The 19,964-nt window shown below is 36.7% G+C and overlaps 1 protein-coding gene and 1 long non-coding RNA gene across 5 annotated transcripts in view; one reads left to right on the plus strand and one right to left on the minus strand.

Annotated features, from left to right (window-relative positions):
• The window catches only part of ITGA9 (integrin subunit alpha 9), a 228,395-nt gene that overhangs the window by 185,938 nt on the left and 22,493 nt on the right, over positions 1-19,964 (plus strand). For all 3 annotated transcript variants that reach the window (XR_015797714.1, XM_088149934.1, XM_088149933.1), the window contains exons 24-26: positions 5,426-5,551; positions 8,705-8,824; positions 10,243-10,344. Coding sequence is in view for 2 of the 3 variants with exons in the window: in XM_088149934.1 (XP_088006060.1) it covers positions 5,426-5,551; positions 8,705-8,824; positions 10,243-10,344 (348 nt within the window). In the remaining variant the exon portion in view is untranslated. The remainder of the gene's footprint in view (positions 1-5,425; positions 5,552-8,704; positions 8,825-10,242; positions 10,345-19,964) is intronic.
• LOC148214617 (uncharacterized) overlaps positions 2,968-19,964 on the minus strand; it is a 30,771-nt gene continuing 13,774 nt past the window's right edge. The window contains exons 3-4 of one of the 2 annotated variants that reach the window (XR_015797715.1): positions 19,422-19,696; positions 2,968-3,080 (exon numbers count right to left, since the gene is read on the minus strand). This is a non-coding gene — a long non-coding RNA (uncharacterized LOC148214617). Of the gene's footprint in view, positions 3,081-5,559; positions 7,230-19,421; positions 19,697-19,964 lie in introns of those variants that run through there. The other variant, XR_015797716.1, reaches the window with a different exon arrangement.

Raw genomic sequence — 19,964 nt, forward strand, 5'->3', positions numbered from 1 at the left:
GTGGTATTCGCTGATAAAATTTCTGTTCTGGTTTTTTATAATTTTTTTTAAATCCCCAAAATGATACATGATTCATTAAAAATAGTAAGTTATAAATAAAAACAGTAGTGATAATCATTTACTAATATTCTAACATAGGACAACAATATCAGACTAGGCCAGAAAGATACAGTATATTAACCCTACTTTAAGCCAAAGCCTGATTGATCAGAGGCTAGTTAAGCTGATGCCAGAAGCTTAAAAAACTTAATGCCAACTATGGCTGAACCTTTTTTCTCATGAATCAGTGGCTGATAAATGGGAATTCACTTTTTATATTAACTCGAATAGAGTCCTAACAAGAAAAAAGCTGGTACAGCCTACCTCAGAGTGATTATAATTTTCACATTATAGTGAGTAATTTGGGCAGTGATATGGACTTAGTTTTAAAAGAAGTAAAATTTCTGTCACCCAAACAGTGGGGTTTCTCCAATATAAAATATCAAAATTGGGTTACAATGCTTCCCAGTAACAAAACATATAAGGAAGATTTAATTTTCAACCATTATAATAATTTCCCAGGATCTTCTTACTTTTTTAGATCCTGACTGAGAGGGAACTGTTCACTTAAATTATAAACAGGTTCAGATTTATTGTACTTCAGACTAAATATATCTTTATAAGTTAATACTGATGTTGTTTCTTTGTAAATTATTACTGATGTCAGTTTTATCACAGTAGCTTGGATCTAAAACTGTTTTGTGAATAGGAAGTCACTCCTACTTGAATATGTCCAATTTGCATTCCTTGCCTCAGCCCTCTTCTGATTTCTTCCACATGGTTCCAGAATCTCAGAAGTAGTGGGAGAAAGAGGATCTGGGGAAACCCCATTGTATAATCAAAGTTCTATTCAATCTTCTCTGCATCCAGGCCAGTCTGTGTCAGCGGCTCATCCAATTCCCTTGGATGAGAATTACCATCCATTATCATTGCATGATCACGTGATAAGTGTGAATCAAACTAATTTATTATCATGAAAGAAGAAATGTTGTGGCATTTAGGTAGTATTCCCATTCTGTGGAACCACACTTTAAATGTTTACAGTATCAAAGCATAACTAAGCAATTATCTTTTAAGTGATTTCATTTTCAGGTCTCCAGTAATGTATCATCACAAGGATGTTACTTTGATGCCTTAAGCTCAAAACTCATGCTATGCTTAGAGTCTTGTTCAAACTGCTATGGTGATGCTGTTTCAAAACCCACTTCTCATGGGGAAAAAAGTTTTCAATTTCCTTTCTGTGCTAGGTTCCATCACCTTCTTGCATTGTCTTAGGCCTAAGATTATGTGATAAAAGCTGAGCAGTACACTGTACTAATAGCTTTCACAATAGTACCAGGCAATGGTTATCCTTTCTCCTCTGTTGAGACAAAAGGGATAACCTGAGATCCCCCATCTTCCAGATGAAGATTTCTGCCTATGTAATTGCAATTCGCTTTTTAAAAAATAAATATGATATCTGTGTTTTTATTCATGCTGTAAAAAGCAGCTTTAAGGGAAGCGTTTAGCTGAGGAAAGTGATACAATATAAACAAGGAAAAATGTACATATTAGCCGTTATCCAGACAATAACATTGTGTGGCCTACTTCCAGTCAATTTATGTATGTATATTATATAGGAATTGATTATACAGTGCTTTCCAGATCTAGAAATCATTGGGCTAAGGAATTGATCCAGGCTAAGGAATTGATTATACAATGCTTTCCAGATCTAGAATTAGTTTAATCTGGCTCATTTTCCCAGCTTTTGCAGGACCCTAACTTTATTTGATGGGAGGATCATGGCATCTTATCTTTACACACTAGTCTATTTTGAATATTGCTGGGCTTTCACAAGGAAACATTTTAATGCCCTTTCCATATCTCACTATTGCAAGGGAGATATCATAATATTCCTCTAGCTTGCCACCTCTGCTTTTGTGGTATGGAGGAATTTGAAATTGTCACACATGTGCTACTACAGTGCAAATTTTATTTAAGGTTATGTTGAAATTTAATTCTACCTTTTCTAGCAACAACCCTAGAGCAGTCAGGAACCCCTGTTTCCTAATTGCCAGCAAAAACTTCCAGGTCACCTACAGTGTCACCAGGTTTTGCTACTTAGCTTCAAGAATGTGACAGAAGATGCTTTCTGTAGATCAAATTCCACTCATCCAAACCTTATGTTTTTTGTATTTCTCTGGACGTTTGTTTTGCTGGCTTCTGGTTGTAAAACAATTTTATCTATCTGTCCATACTAATTCCTGAAAAATTGAGGTCAGTTCTGAGAAATTCTTAATTCTTAGCCTCAAAACAGTGAAATTAGCTTTGGAATTAAGGGAGTTTCTGCCACATCAAGAGTTGAGGTAGGTTTACAGGAAGATTTAAACAGTATTCTCTGTATCTTGCTTTGCCATTATGTTTGACCTCCCCAATAAGCTTATTAAATAGAGGCAAAACTTTTTCTTCTCTACATTTTTACTAGAGCAACAGGCATTTGTTGCATAAACAAATGCTAGTAGGAGTTCCAACTGCCCACCATATTATTTACTCTAGAAGGCTATTGGATCCAGGCCAAATCAAAGTGCAACTTTGGTGTCACTTCTAAGACAAGGAGGGCAATCTTTTGGTAGCCAGGAACCATACTTAGCTTTTTCTTTGAGGATCCATGGACCACAGTAGGCAAAGTGAGCTGGATTGTGGCTTGCATTGAGCAGAGCAAGGTTTTCTAAGTTTGAAAGAAAAGTTATTGACTATTTCACAATATTTCTAGCCTATCCCAATCCCCAATGGACTCTGAGTGGGGTACAACAAAGTCAAAACAAAAGCAAGACAATAACAATAATATACACAGAGTAAAGGTCATCAACAAAAATCACACATTTTTATTTTGTGGATGTTTTTGTTTTATAAAAACTTACAAGCATATACTAGGATTTGTTTCAAAAAGGTGGGGAAATGGGAGATTTTGGCAGTTATGGTCAGAGGGGATTCTGGACATCACAACAGTGTGGTACAAGGTCTATGTGTTGTCTTGGGAGCTCTAGTTGCTCCTCCCTGTTCTGAAAGAAAATGGATGGGAGAGAAGGCAGAGAAAGAATGAGAAAGGGCTCAGGCTATAAGAAGAAAACACATTCCTGGTCCAAAATTGAAACCTATTCTTATGCAAGCTAGGACAAGGCCATAGCCTTTTGATACCAGAAGTGGATGGCAAGATGTTGTGGTAAAGAACAATATAGAGAGAAGCCAATTAATACTGGGAAGCAGCACTATTCCCCAGTCCACCTGAGGGCAGCAGTACATTATACTGTATAATGTACATCTTGTCCAACACCTTGGTCATTCTCATTGTCCCAACATTTTCTGTTTGAGACAGCTGTCCATTCTGCCTAATAGCAGGGAAAGTAGCACCCTTTTGAAATAGATATGCATGCTAAGAAGCTTTGATGAACAAGATGCTTCATTTGTTCAGGCATTATTTAGGAATATTTCCTGAATATTAGCCTTTGTCATATATATCAAAGAAACAAAAGAATTGATAGGGTAGCATCATCATCATCATCATCATCATCATCATTATATGGTTGGTCGCACAGTCAGCCAGATGTTTAGACTGAATTTGGCATTTTTATCCACCTATCAAGTCCTTCATTATTATTATTTTAGTTTCCTAGCCATAGAATTCTCTCTTGAAAAGTTTTTAACTCTATGAAAGAATGCCAGTGTAATTTTCCTGAAGGGCACTGAAGATGATTTCCCAGTTCTGACAAAGGTGTAACTGGAACATTATTAGGAACAGTAAGAAAAATGTGTGGAACATTTGATTATTGCTTTCTAACATAAATAGATCTATATATTCATTAGCCTTTCTATGTTTTTAAAGAATATATTCTAATGGCTGTTTAAATATATTACTACTGGAGACATTCTTAAGGAATTAATTCATAAAGATGTAGATATGTATGTATGTTTTGATTTTAAAATAAATAAGAAATTAATTTGCAGGCTAGAGTACCAGTCAACCTTTGATCCAAAAAGTGAGCAGAAACAACATACAGTGTATCACTACAAAATTATTTTAGGAATCCGCTTTCATACAGACTTAGACAATTTTGGTCATTCTGTTCAATCAGCAAGACAATGAGATTCCTCCCCTTCTGGACATAATACATGTATGGTGGATTGCATTCAGTTTTGTGTCAGTCTAATCAACTTGCATCTTATAACAGCTGTTTGGAAGAATCTTCTGAGAAGCTCCACTTAATATCAATACCACCTGGCATCCTTACAGTGCATAAATTAGCCTCCTTTGCCATCCAAGAAAGGCCAAATGTAAGCACTGTCTTGGATTTCAGCTGTGGAGCACTTGAGCACGGGAATGTTACATGTAAACTCTCCCTTTGGATGCCTTGTAAGGTTGTGTTCAACTGCAGGCTTTAAACTATAGCTATGTTCTAAAATAAAATAAAGCACATATTTCTTCTTGCTATTCGTATACTAGATGGCATCTGGACTTCCTCTTTCCCAAACTTGAAAGCCTTTATTGTTTATGCCAAAGAGGGTTAATGATGTCCATTCTTGATTGCTGAACTAGTCCAGATAGGTTTGCTGTCATGCACAAAACAGCCTTGGTTATTGATCTTTTATAATTTTTTTTCATCAGAAGTAGATCTTAAAGGAGTACAAAAACCTGTATAAGATTATGTGTCTCTTCCTTGGTTCTGTGTAGCATAGGTATGACTGATGGTATTAGTGACTGATGAAACATGTTGAATTACATTTTGAAAACTGAGCACAGTTTTTGAGTTCTGGTTGCAATGATAATAAATGCAAACATAGCATTATCTACAGCAAACCATCCCACCCTGGTTCCTCCCACATAGGTAAGCATTACAACTCCAGAATTCACAGGCATGTGAATGTCCAGAAGTTACTTCCCATGGTAGCTCTTGCTTTGAGAGTTCCTTCCCTGCAATCTTACTGTTTTAGATTTCCATAATGATGTTATGGAGCTGTAGTGAATGGCAATCATATTGTTGAGATACAAACAGCACTCTCTTTCATGGAAATAGATATTTTGCACTTCCAAATAAAGTCATTTTAGGACGGGCTATAATCATCAAGTGGAAGACAGAAATGGATCCCCCTCCCTAGCTTTTCTTTATAGATGCAATTTTCCTTTGCTTTCCTTGGTATCAGTTCATGTATTTAAACAAGGAGTATCTTTCTGGCAGCAGTAATTGGCAGCAGAAATAGCTTTTGTTCCGCCATATTTTCTTATTGGTCATGTAGAAGTAGGAGTTTAACAACAGCTACAACAGATACATAATAATGAATAAAATGGTATATATCAAAATATCCAAAACAGGATGTATGAAGTGACATATGCTTTGTGATCTTTCTTTAGGTTGCCCAGGACAAAGGGAACTGCTCTTTTCAGAATAACCCAACACCATGTGTCATTCCTCAGGAAAAGGAGAATATTTTTCACACAATATTTGCCTTTTTTACCAAGTCTGGGAGGAAAGTACTGGTAAGAAACCCTACTCATTTTGATCTCACTTTGAACATTTTAAAAGCCCACTGCTTCCTTCTAAAACTCCATATATGTATAGACTCTCCATTGCTGCTAAAAGAAGCTGTGTTCCTTGAGAAGATGGGACAATTTTTGCCCATAGCCAGCAAAAGATAATTTATGGCAGTGTCTTCTTTCCAAATCTGCTGCCCTGTGACCCATATTCCACAAGAAATTTATTGCAAATGGAAAAACACCAGCCACGTGTCTGCCAAGATGATGATCAGTTGTGTAAAAAAAAAATTTTTTTTTTAATGATGTAGATAAGCAATGATTGCTCATGCTTTTTTCAATTGAAACATTGCTTTTAGATTCTAGCATGCAATCAGTTTCAGCTCTATAAGGTAGACCAGATCAGGAAACTAACTTCACAGGAAGACTACAACTATAATTTATTGTACAGTAACAGAATCTTGCAAATCTGATTGTGCTTTTCCTCCCTTCCCTTTTATACCAGTGAGTCAGGGAAGAGTCAGCCTGAGTCTCGTCTTAGTATTATCTCCCTTCCCAGGACTTAAGGAATGCTTCTGTCCTTTTTGTTTTGGTAACAGTTTCTGAATATTTGCTTCAAGGCCATCTCCCTGGCTCTCTGCAACCAGTAATTAGAGTAATACACCTATTAGGAGAGAATAATACTGACACATGCTTAAAACAGGAGAGAAGAATTTTAGCGGATGCCAAATTACATGCTGCAGTGCTGAAGGAGGCGATGAATCAAGCTAACATGATGTGAAAAATTTGTCTGAGATTATGGGGGTGGGGGTGGATAGCCAAATAAATGGTCCCAATTTAGATTGAGGTTCTGGAATTTAGATTTGGGCTTCCCTAATTTTCTGAACCTATTGGGGAAAGAAAGATGATCGTGGGATCTAATCACAGATTTTCCACATCATGGCTACCTGACCTTCACACATTTTTATGCAGGTTGACTTACTTCCAGGCAAGCATGTCAAGGATCATAACCTTAAGTACCGGTTCATACCCATACCTTAAAGTAAATCTTTATTCACATCTGGCTTGGAGTATGTAGAATTGCATTGTTAGTAGAATGTATATTGCATTACAGCTGTGAGTGTTGTACTAACTTGCATATCTGAAAGTCTGAGAAAAGCTTGCTAATTCCTTTAGAACTGTGAACAGGCCCCAAACTGAATTCTTAAAGTAGTTGTCAAGAAACTGTCCATTTTAATACAATGCAAGATGGTTAATTTATATAAAGACAATTGGAATTTATCTGATGCTGATTTAGATTTTCAATCAGTCTAGGGCTGAGAGGCAGCAGCTCTCCAGGGATTTCAGCAGGAGTCTTTCTCCAAAGCTTTTTCCATGCAAAGCCTGTGGTGTTCCTCTGACTTCCAATCTTTCTCTAAAATATAGAGTCCTGCATGGATAAAAATATGCTTCCTATGATAAAATCTCATCCACATCTGGGATTTATGATAATTTTATTGCATTGTCTAGATGTGGCAACTATGACTGAAGTTATTTATTTGGGAGTAGGATGTAGAGGAGATTGATTCCAGGCCCCTCTTTTTGTTTCTCCCAAAAAGGTTATCTGTGCCAAACATCTGGCCATGGAGATCTTCACATACAGTTGTGCATGGTCTTCCTGCTTCCAAATGTAGGAATATTGAACCTTAAAGTAAAAAGAACTCATGATAACAAGTTTGATCTGGATTTTTATAACAAATGATATAAAAAGATACAATTTTTCAAATGTATATATCCTTTCTCAAGATATTTAACCAGAGGACTTGTTTCAATGTGTTGTGAACTTATCTAGTTTGCCCTTCTCAAATCTGTAAATTAATCAGAATTTAGTTGAATGCTTTTTTTTTTTTTGCAATGCAGTTACAAAGAAATCAATGCAGAAGTGCCCTTATTATGGAATATGCCAAATCAATAGTGAAAGAAAGAATTAGGGACTTTGATTGCCAAAATGATACCACCAGTGCTCCTGAATTCTATCACCAAATTTAGGTAGCTGCAAACCTTCTACTGCAGGTTATCTATACAATCTAACCCTAAGCAAATATAGAGGGGCCTTTTCCAGAGCCTGCTTTGATGCCCTTCCTTCAGCACTCTGGTGGGAATATTTCACGGGACTCCTTATTTACAGAGACTTTGCCTTTGTGAATCCAGGAAGGTAGAAACTCTTGCCCACGTCCTCATACCGTGTCCTTTTTATGATACCCCAAGATGTGCTTTGATCTCCCCAATCATCTCTAAATTTGAGGGTCATACCTATAAATTTTATGTTTATTACTTTTTAAGGGATGCTGACTCTACACTCACATACCAGGTGGCCAAATATCTTCATCAAGTCATACAATTGTGCAAAACTTTTAATCTGATACATTGCTTTATTGTCTTATTGTTTTCTTTTTTTCCCTGATAATGAATTGCTGTACCAAACTATTTCTCTTTTCCTACTGTAAAGGCTGGTCAAAGACTGTAGTAAAGATATTTGAATTCGGAATATGTAGGAAAATCTGCATTATATTAGGGAAGAATGATGTAGTATGAAAAACTCATCCAGTGACGTTCTCTAAAAAGTACGTAGAATAAAGTGTGTATGAGAAAAAAGGCACACAAAAATGTTTGCAAATTTGTACTCACTTTTTAAACAAAATTGGGAATGATGGAGAATCATGATGGAATAAACCAAAGGTAGGAAAAATGAGAATGTAATCAGTATTCATAGGTATGTCTCTCCCTATGCAGGGATTGAGTTAGTTTAATTTAAAGGGTGTCTCTGTCCAAAGAGAGATATATGTAGGGACCATCCCTAGAAGATTCAGTATTACTTTATTTTATCCTCTTGCATGGATCTAACATTAAATACCTGCACTGTTTAGCTCTTTTTGCATGGATGTTTTCAAAACACTGTGGATTTTTTCTCCACTCAGCTAATAAAACCCTATACAAAGGTTTGTGATCCTTAAGGTATGATCCAAGAGAAGCTGAAATTCACAAACGCAAGCTTGTGAAAAATTTCACAAACACAAGCTGAATGTATTCCAGATCAAAACCTGAACAATGCTTATTGATTATTTCTTCATTCTTCCCCCTGCTTTCTTCATTTGCTTTTATCTACTTATTATTCTTTAGGATTGTGAAAGACCAGGCAGGTCCTGCTTAATTATACGGTGTAACTTAAGCTCGCTAGCAAAAGCTGAATCCCGCAGCATAGATGTGCAGATGCTTTTGAATACAGAGATATTAAAAAAGGTGAGCATCATTTCCTGCATTATAATGTTGAAATTTCTCTGCATAATTCATCTTGGTGTTGGATTTAAACTTGGATTATTGAACTTTGGTTTTTGTTTGAGCATATCTCAGAGGCAGAAGAAAATGAAGCAGGAAGACAAATAAACTTTCTATCTTTCAAGCTGCTCTCTAATTTTAAAGCAAGTGAGCAAACCAAATAATCCCTAAAATTGGAATAATAATCCCCAAATCCAATAGATTTGGAATTGCAGCATAACTCCATCAGTGTGAGTTAGACTCCAGACTGATTCATAACACTCTTAAATGCCATTAGAATTGAGTATAATTTTCAGATTGTTCTGACATTTTACTAGTGTCATCAATGGATAGAATAGGAACTTAGTCTGCTACTGCTAAACTTGGTTTGTGGTTCTTTCTGATGCCTTGCTGAATGTTCAGTGTTGCACTGGAACGTTCAGATGTCTGCTTCTTACTTGGAGAGAGGCTTCCATAAAACGTTTGCTTGATGGGGCAAATAACAGTAAGATGTCCCCCAAAGGGGGAGTTTAGTTTAATCCTGAAAAGTCTTGATTTGGGAACACTCTACTGAGTACAACCAGTGACTTGGGTTATACAGGAACCTTCTTATTTTCAATCTTATTATTTGGGAAACTGTGTTGAGGGTTACAGTAAAAGTATTGTGGGGTTGTGCTGCTCCCCCTTTGCTGATGTGATTAGTCCAAGTGTTAGGGTTGTATTGTCGCTACAATGCCAGCCATTGTCATTAAATTAGTTAGGCTGCTTGACGGTATGAGCTGGCAATGTATAGTTTGGAGTCACAGAGTAAAATTATTCTCTTGAATTTTGTTGCCCTGGTGTACGTAAGAGAAGGAGGAAATTATTTTTCCAGTTCTGAACGGTCACTCTGTTCCTTAAAAACAATGTAATTCATATGACTTTGAAAGGGTAACTGACGTTATTCCACCAGAAGACATGTGTAATTTTACAATACAGAAAAAAATTACTTTAAAAGGTAACTTCCTGGGCCATTTGTGTTAAAAACCTTTTCAGGAAGGATTCTTCTGGAAAAAAAATATATATTTAGACTTGTTATACTGGGCAATATCAGAATTTATTTTAATAATTAAAAATATTTAATCCAATGCCGTATATAAGCACGTTTTAGTAATTAGATTCAAATATCTGTTTCTAATTATGGTGTAGCAATCATTTGGGTTAAGATGTTCTTTACTGGTGAGATTTGGCACCATCTTGCATTCTTCTAACTGTACAATGTATCTGGACCAAAGAGTGAGGATACTGCTTTTTAACTTTCACATCTAACTTTGGGCTATATTAAACCCCCCATAATTAAATGTCTTTGAGAGCTGTGTGTTTGTGAGAATGTTCCTCAGTTCTTCCTGTTTTTCAATTGGTAGGATACCTCATCAGTTATTCAGTTTGTAACACGGGCAAAGGTGAGAGTGGACACAAGCAACCGGGCAATTGAAGTACCCAATGGGAATTCCGAACATGCAACAGTAAGTGGAAGAATCTGAAGAACAAGAATTGTTACTCATGTGGAATGCATTAAATGATCCAACACTGAGCAAGGAATTTGTGGTCAGGCCTAAGCTTAGCCTACACAAAGAAAGGAGTGTGCCTCTCTTTAAATGTATCAGCAGTGCTGTTGCTGCTGTGAAATCCTCTGGTGTTTTTGCTTGCTGTGATAAGCCTGCAAGTAAATGATTGCCATCGGGATATTTGAATCCATGTTCTGCTGCAGCTAATTCAGCATCTAAAGGTTCTAGGTGTGGATTTTGTTGAGCAATATGTACAGTTTCTCAAGTTGAGGCTGAAACCTGCTTTAATCTAACACAGGTTTCAGGAAATCCGATTTATCCTTTACTAGAAGATCAGCTTGTATGGAAGATGATTAATACTAACAATGCAATTCAGTGAAGGCTTCTTTGGAACTAAGCCCAACCATATTCAGTAAAGCTTACTCCCTAATAAGCACATGTTACAAATGCAACATTAATAGTTTTAATACTCCAGTAAACTGTTAGCTGCTGCAGCAGTTCAATTTTTTTGAATCATCTCTGGTCAAACATTTGAAACAAATTATTGGCACAACCAGTGCTATTCCTGAACGTTTTGTCACTTTTCAAAAAATTACAGGTTTATTTCAGGGCTATGTCTAATCTACCTGTTATCACTCTAAATAAGCATTTCAGATCTTAGTTTGATAAGGATTGTGTTCAAGCCAAGGCTATGATAATTTGAGTTTATAATGCAGCCGGTTCTATAATGATTTTCCCTTTCATGAAAATTTTCTTTTACTAAAGAAAGTAGTATAAAAAGCTTCTGTGGGCTAAAAAGTAAAACTGCTCATTAGTGAAATGGACAAGGCTCCAACAAGCGGTAACAAAGAAGGACAATTCTGCCATCTTGTTTCTTGCTCCTCAGATAAATCTAGCTCCAGTGCCAAGGACTTAATCTCTTTAGAATCATAGACAAAGTATTTTGGGCAACTTATTCAGGGTTCCTTTCGGTGGTGATTTTCTTGCCCCCTCCCTTTAGCTGATCCCTACCCCAGTTGGCTACAAGTCTCAGAACTAGAAATCCAACATTTCTCAGTTGAAAAGCAGCAGACTCCCAGGTAAAGATATGATTTTGCCGGACTTGCTAAATAAATAAATAAATAAATAAATAAATCCCGATTGGTGGGCCTCTGTGTTAGTCCCCTTATTTATTGCCATTATTGCTCCCAAAGAGTGGCTTAATACTATCACTCTCCCACTATACAAGAAAGGCGATGGCAAAACCCAGCTAATTATCACCCAATTAGCTTATTGTCAATAATAGGCAAACTCTGTGCCCAATTTTTATACCATAAGCTTTCAGATTTGGTGTATTAAGAGAATATCTTGGCCCCCAAACAAGCAGGTTTTATGTCAGGATATTCCACCATGAATCAATGTGTAGTCTTGCACCATTTAGCTGAAAAATATTCTAGCTTACTAAAGGTGTCCTGTATGCTGCTGTTGTTGATTTAAGGGCAGCCTTTGATTCAATTCCTTGTGAGTGACTATGGAGGAAATTAGCCACAGCATCCATTGATCATTGCCTTCTCAGATTGATAATTCTGTTACATCAAAGTACTACAACACAGATTAGAGGCAACTGTAATGGTGATTTAACCACCTTCATCACATCAGAGGAGTGAAACGGGGCTGTATCCTTACCTCCCATTTTTCAATTTCTATATAAATGAATTATATAAACCTATATAAATTGTGGCGCTTTCTAAACCAGAATTTCACCCCTCAACACTTTCCCACAGTCCTGTTTCAATCCTCTTGTATGCAGAAGATGCAGCCATCTTATCCATGACCCAAGTGGCTTTTGTAGGTGCTTAGGTGCTTTACTGTCCTATTGTTTTAGGGAATTTCTTGAAATCGATTACTCAAAAACTAAGGTTCTAGCTTTCTCTAGAATGTGCTTTAGCTCCCCTGTTAAATGGGAAATCAACAAAAGACCAAGTGAGCAGGTTAAGGACTTCAGGTACCTAAGCACCCACTTCCAAACTTCTACCCACTGGAGTAACCAACTGACTGAGGTTTCTATTAGAGCTCAAAAAGTTTCTAATGCAATCTTAAAATATACTAGTCATCATGGCATAATTACGTTCCTGTAGCAATAAAACTGTATAAAGCAGAGGAGCTGAGCTTGTTGTTATATGGTGCACAACTTTGTGTTTAAAAGGATACCCTGCTCTAGAAGCTGTTCAGTCTAAGTTTCTGAAAGCCTACTCTGTGTCCCTTGCTCAACCTCAAATGCCCTTGCTAGAGTAGAGCTTGGCTGCATTTCCCTTGAAGCCTGTCTAAGACTTTGCCATCTCAGATTTTGGTTGAAACCAATCCTATGGGGTGAGTCTCTAGTGAGATTCTACTGGAGGTAAAATGATTCTGAACTAGCATATTGTGCTCTCTCACTCCAGGCAATATTATCTCATGGCCCAGATAAAGCCTTAACTGAACTTAAACAGAGGATTTGGGATTTATATCTACAAAATGACAGGGTCAGAATCATCTATCCCTATCATGGTGCAGTTGCAGGTTTTCTGTGGACAATTCCTAGCTACCTCTATAAAATCCTACATATTTCACATAGGACACTTTTTACCTTGGCTCAAATTGGTATACTACCTATTATGGAGACTATAGACAAAAATACTAGTTTCCCATACAACAATTGTACGTGTTTCTGCTCAGATGTAAAGGTTGAGTTAGTAATCCATGTATTGTTACACTACTCATTGTACCACCCATGGTGCCTGGCACTCATAAACACAATTAGCAGAAATTTTAGCTGTCTTTCTGATCAAGAAATTACAAACTTCCTTCCGCAAGTTAGTTTGCTAAGTTTCTAGCAATAGTTATGCCTTGCAGAAGATGGGTGATATCTTCTTCTTGTTATTCATTGTTTCAGGTTTTGGTTTTGGTTTTTCCCCTGTATTTCAAGTTTGTATTTGGGTGTTATTAGTCTGGGACTGTAAATAAATAAAATAAAATAAAATAATAACTGAAGATCCAAAAGAATAGCCAAGTGCAGTGTCTGGAGAAAGACTCATATTTTCTGTTGACTTCACCTATTGATGCTTGTATGTCACTTAATAATTGCACGGCTTTTTATTCAATTATAAAGTCATAGAGTTCCTCAGTCTTGTGTAGGTGTTCGAGCACAGGTTGGACAGCCATTTGTCATAGATGCTTTGGTTTGAATTCCTACATTGAACAGAGCATTGGGATTATTGATGAAACTGTGATTCTATAAAAAGTAACATCTTCAAATATCTAAATATAAGGTTAAGGCATGGGCTCTGAGCCTAGCATAAAAATACAGGTAGTGGACCATGTCCTATTTCATTGTAGTGAAGACTTAAAGCAAGATTGGGCATCTTTTTTTGGCCTGGAGCAGTATTTTGTTCCCTTTCCAGATGGTTAGATACTGATTACTTTTTAATGGTGCTTTGGGGTCACAATATATTCTTGGAAATACACTGTAGATGGTACTTTGCAGCATGCCAGCCTCCTATTTTTAAAAATTCTTTAGATACCTTTATTTATTTACACACATACACAGAGAGAGAGAGAGTAGTTAAGGCTCCAAGCTAGAAACTGGAGACTGTGAGTCCTAGGCCTCTCCTAGGCATGAAAGCCGGCTGGGCAATTTTGGGCCAGTCATTCTCTCAGCCTATGACGTCAGGCTTGGGCGACAAGCCAGTCGGTCAATTCCTGTCGCATCCAATGGATCAACACTCGGTTGATCTTAAAAAAAATCTGCACCTGCACCTGCAGGAAAAATGCTAGGAAAAAAAAAATGCCCCAAATATGTTTTTCATGGTGAGTGAGCATGCACAGTTACCACTACCAAAAAAACCTTATTCTGCCTCCCCCCTCTCTCTACATATACAGTATATGAAGAAATTTTTAACAAAGTAAAAACCATAAGGGAAAATAAAGATAATGCATAAAAATAATAAATAATGAAAAAAGACAATAGAAATAGAAAAGGAAAAGAAAGATTATAGAGAGGTGGCTTCCAGTCTTCTTGACTGCAGTTATCTCGACAGGCAGGCATACAGGGAGGACTCTTACAGTAGACTCCCTTAAGTATATAGATGCCATGAGTTCACACTTCTTCAACGTCTTCCAGCCCCCCAGTTGCCCTCTAAAGTGGGTAAGACGATGCATATATCAATGTGGGATTATATTATACTTCATTCAAACTTAAGGCTTAGAATTTATAAATTAGTATATGGTATCAAAGCTTGCTAATTGCTACTTTGTGCATTATTTCCTTATTTTACTTTCCTAAAGTACATATGGTTCTTTTCTTTTCTTTTCTGTTCTGTTCTGTTCTGTTCTGTTCTTTTTTTTGGTAGTAATTTTATTAAAGATAAAATGGTAATTATTTTTTTTAGTTTGTATTTGTTTTTGTTTTTTACTTTTTTGTTAAGTTCTCACTAAAAAAAGAAGTAAAACTCTTTCTGTTCTCTAATGAACTTGGTCTCATGCCCTTTTTCTCTTTATGGACATTAACAGTCCCATACATTGAAGCAAGTAGAAACTAAAGCCCATCAGGTCCTAGAGGAAGCTTGTACCCTGAAGCATATGGCCTGCTGTGTGATTTAACCATGGAATAACCTGGTCCTCAATAATCACTCCAAAATGAAAACTGAGAAGAAGTGTATTGTTAGACTGAACCTGACAAAATGATGGATAACATCTTGGTCTTGCTTAAGAATAGCATTCTATTACTATTTTATCACTATTTTTTATTTACTCGTTAGATTTGTATCCCACCTTTCCTCAAGGAACTCAAGGTGATATGTTAAGCACTTTTGTTTCTCATTTTTTTTTTCCCTTGGGATAGACTGAACTTAGAAATAAAGACTGGCCCAAAGTCATCCAGTGAGCATCTGCAGCTAAGAATTGACTTGAACTAGGATTTCCCTGGTCCTAATCACCCTCCTAACTACTACAACACCAGAGGTTTCATTTTAGTTGGTGGGTCTGCTCATACAGATTTTGAAGCTGCCTGTTTATTATCTGGGAAAGTGCTATTTTTCAGGTTGTAATCAGGCAGGGTGGCATTACATTTATAGGTTTAACATGTGTTACATTAAAGTAAATAGTAGGATAGCGCCCCAAAATGATACAGAATAATTTTGTATCAGAGTCACTACATTCATCTTTCATTGTAGTGAAGAAATACAATCACTGGTCTGGAGATTGTATTTGCAAAGTACTTGCGAAGCACAGATTGTATCTGTGAAGTACTAGCTGAAAACAAACATGTTGGATGTCATTTTGTTTTGAAAATCATTTTGTAATCTCATGTTTGTCTAATATAAATGTTAATTTTAATCTTTATCTATGCCATTTCCATATGTCTCTTGGCTTCTCTGATTTGGTATGCTTTATGTTGGGTCATACTTATGAAAAAAAAGGGAGAACTCTTGTGGTTTGGCTCAGAAATTGTATTCTTTCTCTCCTCTTCCAGTCCCCTGGACCCCCCACAGAACAATTCTGTAGGGAATTGTGTATTGTATGTTATAATTATAAGATATAAACTTATAATTTATAATTTATATATGCATAACAACTGGTCCATTTTTCTCTTTCACTTCTTTTAGTTTATTTCCTTTTATTTTGAATCCCGATCACAATAGTTTTATCTCCCTGGATATAAAACAAGGTTTCTTAGCACTCAAATTGTGGGTTTCGAGATTTAGGCTTAGTCTGAAATAGTGAGATCTAACATGCTTAATTTAAGTCTCATTGATACCATTGGATCTCAAGTGTGGATCCAAGTCAATGTTTGTCTCACTTTTTCTGTCAGTAAATACAGTAGTGTAGTTCTGTGCAAGATGAATTTGGGTGGCTCCGATTTTTCATTTTCACATCTGTGGGAGCGTTCGTGGTCTTTCACTTCAGCCTTGGGGTTAATGCCACAAACTATTCTTAAAAGCATTTATCAAGGAACAAATTACCCACTTGCGATGAATTGATTTATCCAATAAGTTCCCCTAAAAATAACTAAACTAGCTAACTTGATTTGTGTAAACAAATTGGCCTTATCTCAAGTTAAGGCACTCATTGCCAACAAATAGTCAACATTTGTAGGTTTTGGGAATAGCCAGAGGTCTACTTATTCCAGCTGTTTTCCCAAGGCAGGAAGAGCTACTGCTTCTGCATCTGCTTCTGCTTCTTCCTCCTTCCTCCTCTATCCCTAGTACACCTTAGCTACACCCAGCCTAACCACAGAAAGCATCTCATGGCATTCTGGAAATAAGTAAATGATAATGTGACAGAAGGCAATTGAAAGCACTGCCTGCCAAACCAGAGGCATTTGCCCAGTCCAAGGAAGAATGTAGTAAAATGATTGTGGCCAGATGGCACAGACACATTTGCCAGCTACAGACTACAAAGGAAGTAAGTCATCTTTTAAATTACTAGCCAATTGCTTCTCATCACATTGACCATGATTAGGCCTTGCAAGATGGTGTGGAAGACATCCCATGCACATATAGATAGAAACATCTCCACTAGGATATCTATTTATATGATTTATATTTAAATAGATAATCATTTAAATTATAATAATTATTTAGTAATAATTAGTAATAAATGATTTAAACAAAGTGTTATTTGAATATGTAAAAATGCTTAAATTTACTGCATATTAAAGAAAAATATGTTGAAATCAGATTTAGGCTTTAATGTTTATCCTCTTAATCTAGAAATAAGCTTTATGTAATTAAGTGGAACTTATCTGTGACTAGCTCTGTATTGTAAATGAGTTGCAGTTAGGTCCTACTGAAATCATTGTTAAATTAGCTAAGTTGTTCCTAAGTTTTCATGGAAACTGGGTGCACTTATTTAATATTGATCCCACTCAATGAATTAACTTCTATTTCTTGATAAAGAGTGATCAAGCAATCAATGGAGATAGTAAACGACTTCAGTGAATGGTGACTGGATATCTGTTGCCATGTGTATTGCATCATATAATAAAGCAGATGAGTCTCTTTCTCTTCCAAGATAAGAATGTTCAAATCACTTTAAGTATGAATCCACTGCAAATCCATTTGCTAGGTGGTTTTGTGAATGATTCCAGAAAATATTGGCTTCTACACCATCATAGGCAATTACCAAACTACATTGTAAATTTATTTCTAAATTAATTCCTGGTTGAGGGGGAAAAAAAGTCCTGTGTGTTATTTGGAATGGAATCTTTATTATAAGGTAAAGTATAAACACTAAATCTGCAATAAAAGCCTTCCAGTGTGGTAAGAAATTTAAAAACTATGTAAGTGTTGTACGCTTGCCCAAAGTCACTTCATGTGAGATGGGCGGCCATATAAATTTGATAAATAAATAAAAATAATTTGGAACTCAAATTGCATTCTACAATGGATCCAGTTTTGTACTGTTTGCTTGACATTCTAGAATAAACCCCGTTCTGTTCTCAGCTGGTTGGACATAAGTTCAGAGCGTATAAATGAGTTTCTAATTGATTCCACATTTCTATAATCATTTTATTTATGGCCATAGAACTGTCCTTACCCAGTTTAGTTTTCTCTTATATCACTGCTGGAAATCTGTCAGATCTAAGGCAGCACTAAGCTCACTTTGTACGATGATGATGATGATGATACTTTTTAAAATACCAAGCAATAAAAGACTGAGAGTTGCATGCAGTGAAGATACAGACAGCTCAAAAGCATGGCATGTGGCTGGCACATTTCCTTTCCCACAATACTATTGCCAGCACCTTGGAAAGATGAATAACTTCCCTTTTTTCACAATTTTCACTGGCCACTTCAAGACATCTTGCTAATGAAGGCGGTATGTTAGATCAAGATCCTTTTTGGTTTGGTCTTTCTCCATGGATCTGAAAGATCACATATGGGCAATGCATGTGTCTCTATCTGTGACTTAAGGAGCCCACCCACTCTTCCCCACAAGCCAGCCAATTAGCTATTAATTGGGCAGCAGGAAAAGTACCACTGTCCTGGCATTGCTACTACATTCTTGATTAGGCTTGAGGGGAAGATACTTTTTAACCTCTTCCAGTAATCCAAGTGCTTGTGAGATGCTCTTTCTTGGAATCCCAGGGAGGGGATATTAATATCTTTATATAGCTGAGACCAGAATATGAGTCTATATTCATAGCTTAGTATGTGTATGTGCTCACAAATGTGCGAGCGCAGTGCAAGTGTGGAAAGTGTGAGTGTGGAAAGTGCGAGTACACAGCCTGATTCCAGAGGATCTGTGTTATCAGTTAGTTTGTAGACCTTGCCTCACTGGTGATCTCTATATGCATCTCATTTTCAAAAAGAATTCTAAAATATTATCTTGCTGGATCAAGTTCCTCTAATTGAGCATTTTATTTGCAATAGTGGGGTCTCTGTGATTTCTGCTTCTTCATGCAGAAGTTTTATTTAGCTGTTGTGGCTACTGGCTCTGTTGATAGGGTTTGTTTACTTTTAATGAAGTTTAATTAAACCAAAATTATGTATTAAATCAATCCTAACTGGAGGTGGCAGGGGGAAGTAGAACAGATTAAATTCTTGCCATTTCCAAAGGCATAATTCATGCCAGCCGGAGTGTGAAGTATGGATGGTTTTGTCATGCTTTTTAGATGACAATGCTTTATATTTAGTAATTCCCCTACCTCAAGACCTTTTGGGACCTGATTTGAAGAAGCAGGTGCTGCTTCCTCTTATTTCCATATGCAGAAAATTATCCGGTAGAATTACTTCAACACCAAGGCAGCAGCACCTGAGATTCTCAATCTTATCTTTACTAGTTTCCTGTAGCTCCCCCTTTCCAATATCAGATACATGAGGCTCCCCCCTTCCTTAATAACAGGTGCTAAGAGATCATGCTGAGGCTGAGAAAGAAAGAGAACTATCTCTAAATACAAACACCTAGCAGATGGGAGATCATGTAATAGACAACTATTACTAATGACGACTATTAGTCCATCATGCAAATATTCTGGGAAAAATAGAGTCAAAAGTTTCAGTTTAAAGAGAACCCACCTTAATAAACTCACTAATAAAGAAGGGCTGGGTGGTTCCTATCTCAGTTCTCAAGATTCTGTTCTCCAACTCATTAAAGTCTTTGAATCTTCTTCCTTTGTGCATAAGGGGCTTGACAGTATGGCCGGCATAGTAGAAGGGCCAATCTGGAAATGTATCTGGGAGATAGCAGGGCTTTCCATTCAGTCAATATGCTGTTCGTCTCTGACAGTAGAACCTCCATCCCATCCATTTTCCATGTCCATTATTTGGTTGAGTTTCGATATCAAAAGCACCTAAATATATTTAAAATAAATGTATAAGGTAAACAAGAAGAAGAACTGTACAGTACTTCAGATTTGATTCCAAAATGGTTCTTTGGAACACAAATATAACATCAACTGTAACATCTATCCACGGGACCGTATGGCAACTGTGGAGGGCAATTACATGCATCTGGGAAAATACATCCCAATATTATAGTGGGTGCTACATTTGCTTCTACTTCTGTACATTTTCAATCACCTTTTCTGAATTATTTCCATGATTATCATCATAACATTT

The sequence above is a fragment of the Python bivittatus genome, unplaced genomic scaffold, assembly GCF_059951505.1.
Source record: "Python bivittatus isolate LINGU-HERP-01145 unplaced genomic scaffold, Pbiv_v1 ctg000610_np1212, whole genome shotgun sequence".
Classification (NCBI taxonomy): domain Eukaryota; kingdom Metazoa; phylum Chordata; class Lepidosauria; order Squamata; family Pythonidae; genus Python; species Python bivittatus.